Genomic DNA, 17,886 nt, shown 5'->3' on the forward strand with positions numbered 1-17,886 from the left:
TTGAGCACCTTTTATCTTTCCAAATCCACAGGAGGGCTCTACCTTTGCCATGTCGGAGAGAAGCGGCATCTCTGAAATAATTTAAGTAGCCCTTTTTGAAAGCCCAGACAAGTTAAGAGAATTCACATCTAAGATCAAAGCTGTGCTGTTGCAGTGCCACTAGAGTAAGTATTGGCTCTCTTGCTTTCTATGTTGCGATCAAGTGTTGTATTTGTGGTTAAAAGGCTGTGCTAGCTTTTCCTAGCGTTTAACTATAAAGTTGAGTGTGACTACATGTTTACTGCAAGGTGTGTGTGTGTGTGTGTGAACAGCAAATGAAGTGTCAAGATATATATGATGTCCACTGATGGAAAGCAGGCATTTATTATGTACCAGCCAAGAGATTGCTTTATCTCTAACACCAACATTAATGTAAAGTCAACAACGGTCATTCATTCTGTTACTTAAAATTATTCAATACTTCAGCTGACTTTAGAAAGATTAAATGGTTAGTGCACTGAAAAATGAAAATTCTGTTATCATTTGCTCTCACTTTTTTTCATTCCAAAACTATTATTTTTTTCCCACAGAACAGAAATATATATATATATATATATATATATATATATGTATGTGTATGTGTGTATGTGTATATATATATATATATATATATATATATATATATATATATATATATATATATATATATATATATATATATATATATGCACATACACACGTGTATATATGTGTGTGTGTTTATTTATTTATTTTATTTATTTGTATTACAAATTGTACAATTGTTTTAAATATATGTATAAATATATTTTGTTTACTTTTTTACTGTTTTGATGTTTGACAAACTTTTTGGTCTTTGACATTTTATCTGTCAAGTATAAAAGTACTTGTATTCATAAATAAAAAAAAGTAGTCTTGAGAGAGTTTTTAAATCACATTGCGAAAAATAAATTCTGAGATATAAAGTCACAACTGCCTTTTTTGCACACTGTGGCAAAAACTAACTTCCATAATCAAGCTCCAGCAAAACCGAGCATAACAGCAGTCTGTTTGACTTATGTGTTATATTTCAAGTCTTATATATATGCTTATTAATTTAGCAGATGATTTTTTCCAAACCTGCTTGTAAGATGAAAGCAGAAGAAATAAACCAAGCATGTAACACAACATAAGTAATTTTACCAAATTGTATTTCTGCAAGCTAGACCAGGTCTAGTTAAGAAACTATTTTTTTTCAAGAAAAGATTGTTTTGAAAAAAAATTGTTTGTTGAGTGCTATCGGAGAGATTCTTCAGAAACTGTACAATAACAGTTTGTGAAGAAAAGTTCAAAATTATTCACTGATAATCTCAACATTGAATCTAGCCCATGCTCCAGTCTAGAATTTAAAAATGGTTTTTGCAACCAATGCCACACAAAGCCATTGTATGACTTCAAAAGTCATGAAGTATTGTGCATCAGTCACGTTAAGCCATTTGTGCAGCTTTTTAAATGTTTGGTGCATTTTAGAGCTTTACAGATATGGTTAATATCAACTATGTGGCAAGAGCTGCCACTTTCAAATGTTACTTTCGCATAAAAAAAAAAAAATCACATAGGTTTGGAACAACATAAGGGTGAGGACATAAACATGTACATCCACACATTTGGCAGACGCTTTTATCTAAAGCATCATTGCACTTATATTACACACATTTGATCTGTTTTTCCTTTCCTTGGGATTCAAAGCCATGACCTTCCACCATGCTGTACTGTTTGAGCTACAGGAAGAAGTTATATTTCTATATAATTCTATGAATTAATGACATAATTTTCACATTTAGGTGAACTGTTCCTTTAAGAACACCCTGATGTTTGTATAAGATGCATCCGAACATCATTATGGGTAAGGTTGAAGACAAGAAAGTTCTTTCGCTAGTTTCTTTATTCATCTCTTTTCATTCTTGACAGATAAATCTGCTGGGATTTTCTCTTTTTTTTCCTTACACAAGAACATCTCTAATTTCATCAGCTCTCCTGACTGACAAGCATCATTACGGATAAAATTATCTTGGTAATTATCCTGCCGAAAAGAGATTTATTTCCCTTTGTGAGGAGGAGAGCGGATCCATGGGGCCACGCAGTGATCTGCAGCATGGAGACGCTTCGTTAAAATAAGCATCCTAATGAGACGAGCCCTCCTGCAGAGCGCCGAGGCCCAAGCGTTACGCCTAGCAGGAGCACTCGCTTTTGTTCAATGTGCATTAAGTAAGCGTGAACACGGTATCGTCTGCGTTTGGAGGGCCACTTATCACGGAATTCACAGTACGTAATTATCTTAATTTGCACCCCAGAGCCATATCCAATATGAGACCTTCCGCCCATGACTACTCTGACGTAACTCACTCGTAGGCCTGTGCCACAGAAAGGTGTCAAGCTACTGTCGGAAATGTGAGATGATTAACAGAGAGTTCATTGACTGAAAGACTTACTTTGATATATTTAGTTTAGCAAAACTTTGCCTGTAGTTGCAGTTTTGAAAATTTGAATACTAGTTAACATGCACTGCTTGGCTGAATTTAAAACCATCATAAACACTAGCAGTATGATTTTTTCGAATGATAGCATTGTTTCTGTTTCTTAGGAAATCCCATTAATGTATGTTTTTGGCTGAAACATTTATCTAAAGCAGGGGTGCCCAAACTCGGTCCTGGAGGGCCGGTGTCCTGCAGAGTTTAGCTCCAACTAGCTCAACACACCTGCTGGGAAGTTTCTAGTATGCCTAGTAAGAGCTTGATTAGCTGGTTCAGGTGTGTTTAATTTGGGTTGGAGCTAAACACTGTAGGACACCGGCCCTCCAGGACCGAGTTTGGGCCCCCCTGATCTAAAGTGATTTACAGATGCACTTTATCAGTTTGTGTATCCTGGGATTCAAACCCACAACCCGTTGCAAGTGCCATGCTTTCCAAGTGCATCAGACATATTTCGATACAGTGCTTTTTGAAATGTGTACATGAGTAGATTTGTAATGTTTTCTAAAAGTGACGTTTGAGTCTCCACTTAATTGGTTTGATTTTCATAATTGATCATTAGCAATTGTGCAGGTTGACTAATTTTGTCATTAAACTCAGAGTTTAGGTGAAGCTGATGGGGAAACAAGCTATTTACGATAATGAGCACCAGTGTTTGCCGTAATTAAGTGCAGAACAAGTGGCCTCTTTTCCTAATGGCTCTGCTAGTTAAGGGTCATTGTCGATGGATAGATTATTAAAGACTGGAAGAACTTAACATGTTAAGGACAAAGTTGTAGGACAAATTTTAGGAGTACACAAGATTCTTAACCAGAGGCTGTCATGTTGTTTCTGTGATATACCTTTCGGTATAACCTTAGGTATCATTGCAAGATGTTTGCAGTTGCAGTACAGATGAACAAAGGAGATCTCTAACATTAAGCAAGGTCCATCCATCCATTCATTTGCCATACCGCTTTATTCTTTTCAGGGTTGCGGGAGGGTGGATCCAATCCCAGCCTCTTGGACCACAGGCGTGGGATGTCCTGAATGAATGGTCAAGGTATGTGTTGATTGATTGATTTGTTCGTTTTATTTTTTTGGCTTACCATTTTTGCTCTTTATACTTAAAAAAAAAAAAAAAAATAGTCTTGTTGTCTAAGGTTTATATGAAAGCCCAGTGCTGCTACATAAGAAAAAAGATCATGCTTTGGTAAATCGTAATTATGACATAAAAATACTTAATTATCAGATACCCCAAAGTCACAACTATGAGATAAAACGTCATAAGAAAAAAAGTAGAAATTTTGACTTTTTACCTCAGTTTCTGTCTCAACTTGTCATAATTGTAATTATTTTTTTGCCTCAAAATTCTGTCTTACATTTTGACTTTTTATCTCATAATTTTGACTTTTTATTTCATTATCAACTCCTATTACCACGTTTTTCCTTATGTGGCAGAAGTGGGCTTTCATAGTTTTATGAACACCATATACTGTACTAAAATGGCAAGTTCTTCAAGGCTATTCTGCAGTATCTCATAATTTCATTATTAACTCATATTACCAAGATTTTCTTTCTTATGTAATGGAAATGGGCTTTCAGAGTTTTATGGTCAGCAGTCAGATGTTTTGAGTGACAAAAATGGCACTAGTTAGCTATTCTGCCTTGCATTAGTTTGACAAGAGAGCACGCAGAATAATTTGACAATGACGAGTACAAACAGGGCCTCAGTGTCACGAGAATTAAGAAACAAGCATAAGCATAAGAAACAAGATTTCAGTATTTCACAATTCAAGTAACTAGGAGTTGGTCCTGCATGCCTGAAATAGCTGCCTGGAGGAATTGCAAATATGGCCGCAGAGTGCCCTGACATTCCTTGAAATGGACTTTGGTAGCACCGTTAAGTTGACACGGACAGTGGTCAAACATACTGTTTAGTATTCATTATGCAAAAATATTTTGCATAATGCCACAGTTAGCAAATCAGAATCAAGTATTCCTGAGAACCATGTAATAAACAGAGGTAGACGTGTTTTGGTGACAAATTTGTCAGCCCTGTCAAAGCAGGTCACCTTCACATGCTGATTGCATTATGTGAAATTTATGGCGTACACTTGCACTGAAGCAAGTATTTGTACAAACTCAGCGTTCTGCTTTTGAATGTCCAGGCACAGTGCATGTGACAGTGCTGGAAGAAATGTAGACGCCGCCTTGGGTCGATACAAAAATGTATGTGCTTGGAGCCTAGGAGGCATTCAGTAATGAAATCAATAGCTGTGCTTGGCTCCTAGCATTAAGATCATTGGTCTGGCTGTTATTTAGTCATCGTTGTCCTACAACCCGGGTGCAAGTTGGCTACCAGTGAAAAATCAATAAAGTGACACCACAGTCGGCATCCCAATTACTGGTGAGACTGGTGAGAGATCAATTCATGTGTTGGCCATTAACAGGTCCTTTTGGGAAATCATACTGCATTATTTGTGTTCGTTCTCTCTCGTACAAGCGCTCTCCTTCCCTGTCTCTCTCTAAAACAGTGAATTATACAAATAAACAAGAGATTGTACAGCCAAAGACCTAGTTACCCGGTTTTGCTTTGCCTCATGCGACCCGCACATCAATGATCTCGCAAAAACATGTATTATTAGGTTGTTGTGTGCTATAACCTACCAGAGTTGTTGCAAAATGTCACTTAAACAGTAAATATAAACTTAGAATGTCATTTGGAAAGACATTAAATAACTTGAAGCTGTGATTGATTGATTTTTTTTTTTTTGGTGATTTTTAAAAGGAAGAAAGAAAATGCTAGTTATAAAACGTTCTGCCTAAATTGTGATTGGATGAGCAACGTGCAGAGTAGCAAAAAATAATCAATATTTTCCAAATAGGTTTCCTGAACATTCTCTCACCTGCCAAAGGTTGGACAAACAGATGCTGGTTGGGATGTTTTGAGCCTAACTTTAACCCTAACCCAGATATGCAAAATATTTTAACATTGAAAATGATCTTGTCACCCTGAAATATAATAATATGCTTTGTTGCCCTTACAAAAAATTGTAAAACAGATATTTACATTAAAGAAATAAAAGGAAATAAAACAACCAATAAATCCGGGAAAATTTGAAATTTGTTTAAATGGTTTAAAATGAATATTCATGTCACCCTAAAATGTGCATATATGAATATAATGTTTTGTTGCTATTACAAAATAAAAAATGAGATTGTAACATGGTTTCAAATTGATTTTAATAATTTTTATATATACACTACAAAAGTGTGGGGTTGGTAAGGGGTTTGTTTTTTACATTTTACATTACTTTTATTTTTTAGCATCCATTTCTCCAATCTTTAGTGTCACAGCATGATCCTTCATAGATCATTCTAATATGCTTTTAATGAATATAATATTATAAATGTTATTTACTGTCACATTTGATTAATTTAATGCATCCTTGCTGAATAAAAGTATTAATTTCTTAAATATCTTACTGACCTAAACCTTTGATATACATCGCAATGTATAAAATGCATTCAATTAATGCCAAAGCAAATAAAAGTTGCTTTGCCATTTACCAAACTATATTGTAAAAGTTTTAAACATTTATACTTTGTTGTTTTTAATTAAACACGTTGTATTTATTCTGAATTCATAATATGTACACCACTCAAAGATTACCAAGTTCAACTTGATAGAAATATTTCATATAATTGAAATTCATAAATGCAAAAGTGTTGAAGAGCCAAGAAGTCTTTTTTAAACTAGGCAGCCATACAGTGTTCAAAGTCTATTTATTTAAAATTTTTTATTAAATGTGAAACTTCTAAGTCTAAAGGAAAAGCAGTTAGCGTTCTTCTGGTGAGGTGCAAATCAAACACTAATGATATGTGCAGCATTACTATTCTGATGGTAAGGTTGTTGACACCTGACACAGACCACACTGTTAAATCTCTGACTGTGGCACGACATCTTTAAATCCCTTGTTCCACGTTGACTGACATCTCTCATGTGCTCCTCTGGCAAAGTAGCACAGCCCCACATTTCTCCCTGGAATGGTAAACATGAGGTAAAACATATTACTAGGAGAAGCCGGCAAACGGCTGCATGTCAGTAGGAGAATATCTCATCAGTCCACATTCTTTATCAACTAGTTCTCCGCGCCGCACTTTCTCGTACAGCTCATGCATATGTAAAGACCAGAATATGTTCCAGCAGCGATAAGGATGTTGCTCGCACCTGCAATGCCTTACAAAAACACGAGCACAATGGCAACATGACGTGCAGCTGTTTTGCGTGACAGTGGTGTAATTGTAAGAAGGGAGAAGACGTCTTGCTCTTCACTCAGCTTGAGACAAGACTAACTTCTCGCTTCGAAGATAGTCTGCGGAGGAAGATGACAGGAGCAGAGAATGACTGGATTTCTTTAGTGCCTACAATTACATGGCATGATGCCTTATGTGTGCAGTCAACAGAATAAGGCTTAACGAAGCAGATATCTTAAACACATAGCTACAAGATACCATTAGTGCACCATGCGGCGTTCAACATAACATGTGAGGTAAAAAAGAGGCATATTTATATAGAAGTTGAAAAACACAAAATATACATTTGTTCAGCTGGCAGGCTTTTTATCCCAAGCAACTTCAAAAACTACTGGTAGTAATTTGTATTGTCAAAATTGTAACTTCAGTCATACAACTTTTTTTTTTTTTTTTTTCTCAAAATTTCCTATAGCTTCTCATGAGACCGGGTTGGAACCTATAACCTTGCTGTTGCTAGCATCACACCGGCACTTTAATTTCTAGAAGTGTTTTGTGATATACTTGTGGATGATTAATCAATAATTAAGTGCTGAGTTATGACAGTAATTACGTTTAGATGTATGCTACAAATTATAACTTCAAAGCTTGAAAACACTGTTTAATTTGAAATTAAAATATAAAACTTCCCTCAGACCTTGTTTTATTTAGATATTGTTTTAAGATCCATCTCAGTAAAGTGGAAGCCACAGAATAAAATTAAAATATAAAAAAAAAATAATTGCCACTTTTTAATTTTCTCAAGAACTGCTAAATACAAACTTGAGACAAACTCAATATCTCACTTTTTTGTTTGTTTCTGCCATGAATTAAAAAAATAAAAAGGGTCTTTGTGAGTTTTTATCTCACATTTGTTTTTGTTTTCTTTCTTTTTTTCAGTTTCTCAGAATTGCAGGGAAAAAGTCTGAATTGTGAGATATAAAATCAGAATTGTAAGAATTATTATTATTATATATATATTTTTAATATATATAATTTGTAACCAGGCTGTTTGGGGCTCCATTGACTTCCATAGTAGGAGAAAAAAAACTACTATGGAAGTCAGTGGAACTGCTCTGTTTCCCACGTTCTTCAGAATATCTTCCTTTTGTGTTCAGCAGAACAAAGGCATTCATACAGGTTTGGAACCACTTGAGGGTGAGTAAATGATGACGGAATTTTCATTTTTGGGTGAACTATGGCTTTAATCTGTATAAAAGTGGTCATAAAAGTATGTTGTGATTACATAGAGAATAAAACGTTCTTATGGTGTTACAGTGACTATTCACAGAAGCACACTTTACCTGCCTGGGTAAAAAGCAGAGATGATATTCAAGATGAATTGTGGGTTGAAGTCAAAATATTTAGCAAACCCCCCTTCCTTGTTACATAAGGTGACAAACAGGCTTAGGAAGTCACCATAAAATGCAAGCTTGTACTTGTCAGCAGTGTTATGCTCAGTAAAAGGAATCAGCAGTTATGTTTGATTTGGCTGGAAGACCTTCCTGTAGATCAAAATAAACTAGGATTAATCATTGATCCACAAGACTCCAAAGTATTAATCTGTTAACTTTACATTACTACAAGAAAAGAAAGCAGTCCGGTTGGAAAGGAGCAATGGTGGCTCTGGTCCAAGTAGGCTGTCTACAGGCTACGTGAATTTGCGCAATAACTAAACTGGACTATTTCAGATTTCAAAGTGCTGACAAGCGCTTGTCATTCGCAGGAATCGTCACCCAGGTAAGCGGAGCAACATTTCTCCTGTTGTCCTATGTTGTTATATTGCTGCGTTTTGACCGGAGAGGGTGTAACAAATATAAATCCTGTAAACATTTGGTCTAAACTGCATGCTACTGAACTCGAATAGTATAATGAACTAAGCTGCGCGCAATCGAGTGGTTATGCGCACTTGCGGTGTAAATATGTTCAAGTAAACCGCGCATTGTTTTAAAAATAACTTTGAAACAGTGCGCCGGTATGGAATTTGTTCGGTATAGGTGTGAAAATATGATCTTGATACAAATACAGTGATATTTTCTCAAGCATTCAACTGTTTGTTCAATAATTGCGACGTCCACTTTGTGAATGAATCGTTGTTTTGAGTCGGATCTTTCTAATGAATTGGTTGAACCGTTTCACAAAAAGTCTAATTGTACCGAATCTGATGAACAAGTTTAATAACGTATAGTAGGCTACTAATCAAAACTTGAGCGAACTGGTTTCAATAAACTGTGTGTTGTAAAACAGAACTGTAAAGGAACTGATCAAACCTGTTCAAAAGAACCGTTTTGTGGTTCATACTATTGTTCAAGATTTCATGGTAGAAACTATTATTAGGCTACAGTGAATAAAGGAGAATCATTTGCATGTGTTAAAATATCTCTGTCTGATGTTTTTGCCCTACTTTACTGTTGTTCTGTAATAGTCTATGTCCTTGGTAGGAAATTTTGCAAAATGGCTGACCTAATGAACAATGATGTGTTCCTGGCCTTCTCCACATATGCCACTATTGTAGTCCTCAAAATGATGTTCATGTCCCCTCTGACTGGATACTTCAGGATAACCAGAAAGGTGCAATTGGTTTAGAAATTTCAGTTTTATACACATTACAACAAAAAAATTTCAAGTGACTTAAGACTGATTCATTCTGCATAATGTTGAAATTAACTTGACCGTTAAATAAGGCAAAAAGATATGTATGGCAGTTATATTTATCAGTACTCCTGTTTTCTAAATGGCAAGGTTTTATATTATTGCTCCTCTGTATTAGGCCTATATTTAATGTCTTTCTGTTAATCGTACAGGCTTTTTCAAACTGGGAGGACACTGCGATGGGCAAAAAAGGTCCAGAGGAGAGAAAAAAGATGCTCCAGACCAATCCTGATGTAGAACGTGTCCGAAGGTAATAGCAAAGTTCTTGTCTATCCTCATTTAACCAGTTACGTGGGAGTATTCTCAGTGATTTTTGCCATTTTGAATCACAGGTGCCATCAAAATGACCTGGAGAACATCATTCCTTTTGTGGTGATTGGTCTTCTGTATGCATTCACGGGGCCAGACCTCTCCACAGCTCTGCTGCACTTCCGAGTCTTTGTGGGGTCACGTTTCATCCACACTGTATCTTACATTTTGTCTTTGCCCCAGCCTAGCAGAGCTCTGTCCTGGATGGTGGGAATGATCACAACTTTCTCAATGGCCTACAGGGTGCTCACCACAGCACTGCTTCTCTAAAGACACTGTAGCACTGCAGAACGGGAGAGACCTGTTTTATATCATTTATTGTCCCTAGTGTTGTCTTATTAAACTGTATGTAATTCATAATAAATTATATAGTATACAGGTAGTTACGCATGAGTCTGTGAAGGTGCTGTTGCAATGTCACTGTCTCAACTAACAAATGTTTAAGTCAACTCGTTATCACAATGACTCAGCATTAAAAAGAGGGTTGTTATCAATGCCAACAGGCTTTTTAGGATGCATTCCAAGCGCTCAAACCTGCTTTTCTCCGTTGCTTAAAGGGGACCTTTTTATTTCACAGTCTTGTCTTGTCTACTTGAGGGTGCAAAGACCAGTTTAGGAGAATTTTGCGAACCCCAATTTGTTACATAACGTGAAATGTGAAGTACCATAAAATGCAAGCATACTTGCCAGCTGTGTTCTGTAGCCTAGAAGGAATCAGCAGTTATGTTTGATTTGGCTGGAAGACCTTACTGTACAGATCAAATAATCTCCGATTAATCACTGATCCAAGACTCCACAGCATTAACCTGTTAACTTGACATTACTACAAGAAAAGAAAGCAGTCGGGCTAAAGGAGCAATGGGCTGGTTCTCTCCTATAGGCTACGTGAAAACTCAGTCATTTCAGATTTCAAAGCACTGTGACAAGCACTTGCCATTTGCAAGAATAGCCAAACAGGTTAGAGGAGCAACTTTTCTCCTGTTGCACTAAAGTTGATATTGTGCTGCATTTTGACTGGAGAGGTTGAAACAAGCTCCACATATAAATACTGTAAACATTCTTCTCAACTGCACACTGGTGAACTAAGCTGAACAATAGGCTTGTAGTTACGCGAGCTTGCTGTGTTCGGTGTAAACAGCAAAGTTTTTCAAATTACTTTGAAACAGTGCATCGGTAACGATTAAAGGTAAAAGGTGTGAAAATATAATCCTTGATAAGTACAATGGAATTTCTTCAAGCATAACTGTTGTGTGTTCAATAATAGCAACGTCCACTTTGTGACAGAGTCATTCTTTTGAGTCGGATCTTTTTAATGAATTGGTTGAACCAGTTCACAAAACGACAAACTGAACAGTCTGAACAAACAAGTTTAATAACCGATATATTACTAAACAAAACTTGATGGTATGACATTTTTCAACACAGGCTTGCAAATGAATTGGTTTCAGTAAACTATGTGTTGTAAATTTGATGACGTAAAGGGTGAATTGTTTTATGAACCTGTTCAAAAGATGAAATGATGTGTTTCTGGCCTTCTCCACATATGCCACTATTGTTGTCCTCAAAATGATGTTCATGGGTCCTTTGAATGGATACTTCAGGATGTTTTAATGCAACAAGGATCATGACTGCTAAAAATAAAGTAATAAACGTGAAGGTATTCGCATATGAGTGTGTAGAGTGCTGTTGCAATGTCTCTGTCCCAACTAACAAACTTTTGTTAACAGTCAACAAGTCGTTATCACAATGACTCAGCATTAAACAGAGGGTTGCTATCAATGCCAACTGGCTTTTTAGGATGCATTCCAAGCGTTCAAACCTTAAACAGGACTTTTTTATTTGAGGTTTTTACATATCTAGCCTGAAGTCCTCTAATTGAGGGTGCAAAGACCAGTTTGGGACTTGGGAGATATTACAAAATCAAGTCAAAGTCTATTTATGAAATGCAAAACAGTGCAGCATGCAACATTTCTGATGTTGTTTGTGTGTCATATTGGTTTTAGTGTTTATTGATAGACTATAACATAATGCACAACATGCAGTGTGACAATACTGCTGCATGTTGTCACAAAAGAGCAATGTGTGTTCAATCAATCCTGTGCCATATTTTTAGAAACAGCTTTAAGATTTGTGCTTAAAGAGTTAACAGCCTCACCCTGAGTAATATATATAAAAATGTGGGAGAGAACGGCGATAGCATTCACTATTCATATGCTATATTTAATAAGTTAATTTATTTCCTGAACCTTGGCGTTGCTATGCGCTACTGTTTCAACTACAGCGACGCCCCCGAGGGACTCTAGACCACCTATTGCATAAAAATCCCGATGCATTAGAATAGCAGTTCGCTCAAATGGTGTTATTCTGACACGCCCACCATCTCACGGTAGTTCAGGAGTGAAACGCTGTGAAACCGAGTGGCGTCAAAAAGGTGAGAAACTCATCAAAACGCTAATATTGCAGCTTAGACGTTACTTTAACTTCCTGTTCTTGTACTTTTGTTTGTTTCTTGTTAATATTAAGGCTATATGAAGTGCCTTGTCATACATTTTTGACATTCCAAAGAGACCGCCTTGGGCGTACTAGTTCGCTCTATTGTTTCCATTATACTCTTAAACAAAGAAATCGAATGCATGCACAAACTATATTTGAAGTAACAATACAATACGTAATTTAAAATCCTTTAAATTGTGCGACACAATCAGTATTAGTAGTGAGATATTTAGTTTTGTTCATGTACCTTAGCTATACTAAATCCAACTTTAAAAGGGCAAACTGCTATGCGCCTGTTTTAAAGAAATATTTGCTTATAACTGTCTTTGTGGATTTTTTGTCCATTTTCGGTAAAGAAAGTTCTATAAATACCACAGTTTTTTTTACTTGGAGCTTGGCTGTGATACTGACAAGATGCTGGAAAATCCAGTTTAAACTGGCAGCTATTTTGGAACATGGTTTTTAACTAGTTCAAGCTGGGATACATTGGCCAAATTAGTTTGGTAGGGCAGTATAATGGGTGATGTGAGAGATTTTGTATCATATATCATATTAACCATTATGTTATATTGCTTTTATAACACTTTTGTGTATTATTTTTTATATCAAACTAAAGAAAGAATGACAAATTGTCTTTAGATTTTTTTTATGTAATTATTTGTTTGCTATTTGTCGTTTCCCACTTGTATTCACTGCTGTTTGAATAAAGATGGCAGAAGTTGTACACATGATTGACAGCGAGGTTTTCCTGGCCTTCTCCACATATGCAACCATAGTCGTCCTCAAAATGATGCTCATGAGCTTCATGACCTCATATTTTCGCTTGACCAAACAGGTACGCTATTTATTGTGCTCAATTTATGCAACCTGCATTCTATATTTTCAGTGTTTTTCAATGGGCTGTCAAGCACTTATTTTCTCAAATTTAATGGCTCCTCTTTTAGGTTTTTTCAAACCTGGAGGACACCACCTTGGTGAAGACCACAGAAGACAGGAAGAAGCTGGTCAGGGTTGATCCGGATGTGGAAAGAGTGCGACGGTAAATATATAAGTGGTTTTATGTGAGCGATGAAGGTGCTACTGAGATTGTCTCTCTTTCTGATGCCTTTGCTCTTGAATCACAGGTGCCATCTGAATGACCTGGAAAACATTGTTCCCTTTGTGGTGATCGGTCTTCTGTATGCACTCACAGGGCCGGATCTCTCCACGGCTCTGTTGCACTTCCGGGTGTTTGTGGGGTCACGTTTCGTCCACACAGTTGTCTATGTGATGGCTCTGCCCCAGCCTACCAGAGGTCTGGCCTTTGGTGTGGGGCTGTTCACAACTTTTTCTATGGCTTACCGGGTGCTCTCCACAGCGCTTTTTCTCTAATGGATAGCATTCACTTCATTTAGTTTACATGCTTTTTTTTTTTTTTTTTTTTTTTTTTATATATTCAATGTTACATGAAAGAAATGTGTTGAGGAACCAATTATAATGCTGTTTTTGTGTTTTCTATTGGCTTTCAGTACCACAGTCCCATGAATGCACTTTGTAGTGTGAATGAAAACTAAAAATGTATCTCTAATGTAATCTTTAACTCCTGACACACATTTCAGGATGAGTTTAAAGCTTTCACCCGTACTGTACACTGTGAACAGACATTTGTTTTTGTTACTTATCAGGATAAGACTTTGAGCAACAACTTTGGATTGTGTCAGGTATTTAGGCATATTCAAGTTTGTGTGCATTTAACAGTTTAACAGTAGTTGAAAAGACAAGCAAAGGGAAATGTTTAATTTAGCAACTTGGAATTTTAATGTTCATTGTCATCAGGTTTAAGGAAAGTATGAACAGTAACAAAATGTTTATAAATGGATTAAATAAAGTTTGAAAATAAATAAGAATGTTTCTGACAAGTGGTTGCAATGTTGCTTTTAAGTTGCAAATGTGCAAAAACCAGTGCATATTTTGTTCACTAGAGGGAGCTATTTGAAAGCCCAAGTGGTACCAATGTTAAGTCCAATGTTTGTCTAATGCACATGGATCACCTCTTTATTTGTTTCTAACGCACCCTTGGCATGCAGGCACAAAAAACTCATTCCTGTGCACTCTATATGACTGTATTCTGCCTCAGTACATAAATTGACCTGTTTTATATAGCCACACTGCTAACATTAGCAGATGTTTGGTCAAAAATAGCCCTGCTTAACATAACAAGTAATGCTTTCTTACTATTCATGCTTCACTTATTATCTTGATATGTTATGAATAGCTTCATTACTAATTTCATGCAACTACGCACAATCACTGTAATCACTGAAATAATTGGCCTTAGACACAAATGACACAATATATCGAGTGTTTCAGTCTCTATGAGGTTTCCAAAAAGTTGTGTTTTTGAGGTTGTAATATCTAAGTTCCTTTTGTTTTGGAAAAAATACAGGCCCTCCACACAGCTATGACCAATATAAATCTTCTGAAATCAGCTCTTCAACTTTGAAGCAAAGCAAGAATTACATGAAATAAAATGAAGGTAAGTGAAAATATGAATTAGCCCATTTCAGACTGTGAAAGTGTGTTATTTACCACTGCAGGAATTCAGTTCTACACTGTCAGACAACAGGGATCTTATGAAATGCAAGTTGTGGCCGACTTTCATTTTGTGACGCATTTCTAAGTGAAATGGCATACTGAACAAGAAAAACCGTAAGGTGGAATTTACCTGTTGGTTGTTGATTTGATTATTATGAAAAGTGAATGGTGTATGAGTCAGATCACAGGAATAGCAAGACATTTTGATTAAAGATTACTTTAAAACAATGCACGGATGTTTTGTTCACATTAAGGCCAGCAATGTGCATTAAAAGACCAAATCAATTTTGATTGTCAGGCTTTCAATTGGACAAGCTGTCTGAAATGAGACCATTTTTCTATTAAGGATTCCAAAACTAGTTAAACCCCCTTGTGTCTTGAATGTATGAGCATCCTTCAGCTGCTTTGTCCTTCTCTTTAACCAGCCCTCTATTGATGTCACAGTAAATACTACTACTTAGCCCCAAGGTCGCCACGGCTGGCCATGCATATGCCCCATAAAGGCTTTTTCTCATTTGTTTTGGGTCTGTGCCCAGCTCCAGGGTGTGCAATATTTCAGTCAAGCCAAGCAGTTTACAGGCTGACCAGATGAAGAACAGCTAAACCTTGCTCTGTGATCAATAATGACTGATCCGCCCACAAGGGGCTCTCCCTCCGCTGGGGAAAAGCAGGGGTCCGGCCTAGCCAAGAAAATTTTTTTTTTGGTGAAAACTCAAGGCTCTTGGAGTCAACCTTGAAGTTATTCTTTAGATGGACGTTCAGTAAACAGAGTCGAGACTGGCAAGTGCTTGGAAAAAAGTGCTAGTGGTCTATATATTGATAGACAGATGCTGTAATGGTGTATTCCTCCCACGCTGTTTCTATATTACAACAGAAACCATATATTTCTCAGATCTTCCCACTGCCTTATTGTAAGGCTCGTTAACTGTACAGCCGCTTAATTAGGCAGCACTTCAAAGTCATGGCATGGGCCAGTATCAAGGTTTAGAAGAGATTTATATCACACAATGGCTCCACGGGTCCTGAAAAATTAATGAACGCTTAGCCGGGATCCGACTTATAGGCGACACGGTGCAATATAAATCAATTTGAGTTTGAGCCTTGCAATCCGGAACCGTCTGTATTTGCTGGACTAGACGTTTTTAGAGCATTTTTGGAGGTGCATCGGTGGTAATGCGGACGAAATAGGTCAGAGGCGGGATGTGAATGCACGGTCTCCTGACCTTTCTTCAATGACGGCATGCTTTATTTCTTGCTTTCTCACACGAACTAACGACTTGTGAGTTTATGTGAAGTAATTATGGGTGCAGAGATCAGCCATAATCACATTGAAACAGTAGCGGGCGCAGGTCAGGACCATATGTTGACTCCTTTCTCAGCACCAGAACAGACTTCAGTGGAATGTGAACATAATAAGGACTAACTAATGTCTTTCGCATTGCTGCTCTCTTCTCTGCCCTTCATCTCTACAGAAGCCCATTACTGAGCTCAGAGAATTGCAGCAAACTCACCATTTTTTTTTGCACTTGTCAGTGCCATTTATCCACAGGAAGTCATATTATCTCATGTGGGGTAAAACACACATTGAAATGGCCACTTGAAGGGGCAAATAAATCTACGAAAAATGCTCAGTGAAGCAAATGCCCTATGTTGACTCAATGATTTCAGCATATTTATCTCAGTGTTACGCCTAATAGATGGCCTGTAGACCAAAAGGCATGAGGAAGTGGTGCTTCAGCTAACATTTAAGCATAAGCATCATTTCAGCGCTTACGTTAACAGTGCTGAGCCTATTTTTGTTGCACATCGGACAAAGAATAACCTGAAATTGCACTTGAAACCTTTTTACCGGTGTAATCTTGTGCAATTTAGACTTATGAAGCAATATAAGAGCTCATTGCTCACCTATTGTTTGAAAAAAGATGCATGGCATGCTCACATGCACTTTCTAGTCAGTAAATCCGCCTGAATCTGGATGATTTAAGCTATTTATAGCTACACTTTGGGGATTATTTACCAAATATGGCATCTTTGCTCATATAAATTAAATTTTATGATGATCATGTTTGTAGTTCTCAATAGCAGGGTTGTTTTCATAATTTAATTGAGAATGCATTGCACTGAATTTGAATTGAGGTAGCAAACAGGATGTAGAACTGGAATTCAAAAAAAAAAAAAACTTTGTCAAAATTTGTTTTGAAAAACTTTTTGGCTAAAGAAAGCATTATTTGAAAGTTTGGGGGAAGATATTTAAAAAGTTTGAAGTTTTGTGTGCCATACAGGAGTGTATTTAATATAATAATTTTTAATTATATTTAATAAATTAATTGTCAGACTGAAATACTTTTTTTTTTAAAGAAAAAAAAAAACTTTTTTGAAATAATTTGTTTTAGAATTGTGATCAACCCTTTGCAAAGACCCGCCCCCCTTTGTTACTGCTGCTGTGTCAGACAAGTCATGGCACACTTCCGCCACACATTATGTTCTCACGCAGTACATAGAAATATGTATTTTGTATAAAATACAAAGATAAAACTGACAATGCATCGACAGTCAAGACAGAGCAGGTTACTTTAGGTATGAAACAAAGTCTCAGCCTTCAAATTTGGTCAATTTTTAAGTAATTCAAACAATAAATACTGTTTTGAGGCTCTTTAATGTGTCGTGGCAGATCACTGTACCTCAGTTCAAGCGGCTTGTGAACCAATTTCTTCATCTTTACTAATTATTGTACGAAAAATAAACAAATAAACATCAGAACGTATCTTGTTTCAACAGCGGAAAGACATCAGTGCACACCATTTTTCAAGTTTCAAGACTTTCCTGTCTGGTTGATTTGTCCAAATCGAATGGTAGATTTGGTGTTATGATTGGTCAGATCGCCTGTCAATCAAACTCCAGGCAAAGGGTCAATTTAAGTAAAGGCAGAGGCTATTTGCTCTAAGTGCAAATAGCGATAGATGTTATTTACACTCTGCAAGTAGTAATGGATTCTATTTACACCAAGTGAAAATAGCAGTATTTTTTAAAGATATGCTATTTACACTAAGTGCAAATAGCTATAGATTCTATTTAC

At 36.6% G+C, this 17,886-nt stretch overlaps 1 protein-coding gene across 3 annotated transcripts; it reads left to right on the plus strand.

The window, feature by feature from the left end:
- The first annotated feature begins 8,169 nt into the window (after positions 1–8,169).
- LOC306858357 (microsomal glutathione S-transferase 1-like) lies at positions 8,170–14,132 on the plus strand. 3 transcript variants are annotated; one of them, XM_079398862.1, is made up of 4 exons: positions 8,170–8,522; positions 9,224–9,353; positions 9,587–9,684; positions 9,767–11,526. In XM_079398862.1, exons 2-4 carry the CDS (start codon positions 9,237–9,239, stop codon positions 10,011–10,013), a joined length of 462 nt encoding a protein of 153 aa, XP_079254988.1. In that variant the 5' UTR covers positions 8,170–8,522; positions 9,224–9,236; the 3' UTR covers positions 10,014–11,526. The 3 variants fall into 3 exon arrangements, with proteins under 3 accessions (XP_079254988.1, XP_079254989.1, XP_079254987.1); XM_079398863.1 differs by having other exon boundaries at positions 8,179–8,522; positions 9,208–9,353; positions 9,767–11,408; XM_079398861.1 differs by lacking the exons at positions 8,170–8,522; positions 9,224–9,353; positions 9,587–9,684; positions 9,767–11,526 and adding exons at positions 12,083–12,174; positions 12,946–13,071; positions 13,181–13,275; positions 13,361–14,132.
- Positions 14,133–17,886: the final 3,754 nt, after the last annotated feature.

This window comes from Barbus barbus (assembly GCF_936440315.1).
Source record: "Barbus barbus genome assembly, chromosome: 39".
Lineage (NCBI taxonomy): Eukaryota > Metazoa > Chordata > Actinopteri > Cypriniformes > Cyprinidae > Barbus > Barbus barbus.

What these genes read in the sequence shown, in the direction of transcription:
- LOC306858357 (XM_079398861.1), top strand. Translation starts at nt 12,946, where the DNA reads ATGGCAGAAGTTGTACACATGATTGACAGCGAGGTTTTCCTGGCCTTC. An exon ending in ATTTTCGCTTGACCAAACAG is followed by an intron (nt 13,072 to 13,180) that starts GTACGCTATTTA and finishes CTCCTCTTTTAG; the next exon opens with GTTTTTTCAAACCTGGAGGA. An exon ending in GATGTGGAAAGAGTGCGACG is followed by an intron (nt 13,276 to 13,360) that starts GTAAATATATAA and finishes CTTGAATCACAG; the next exon opens with GTGCCATCTGAATGACCTGG.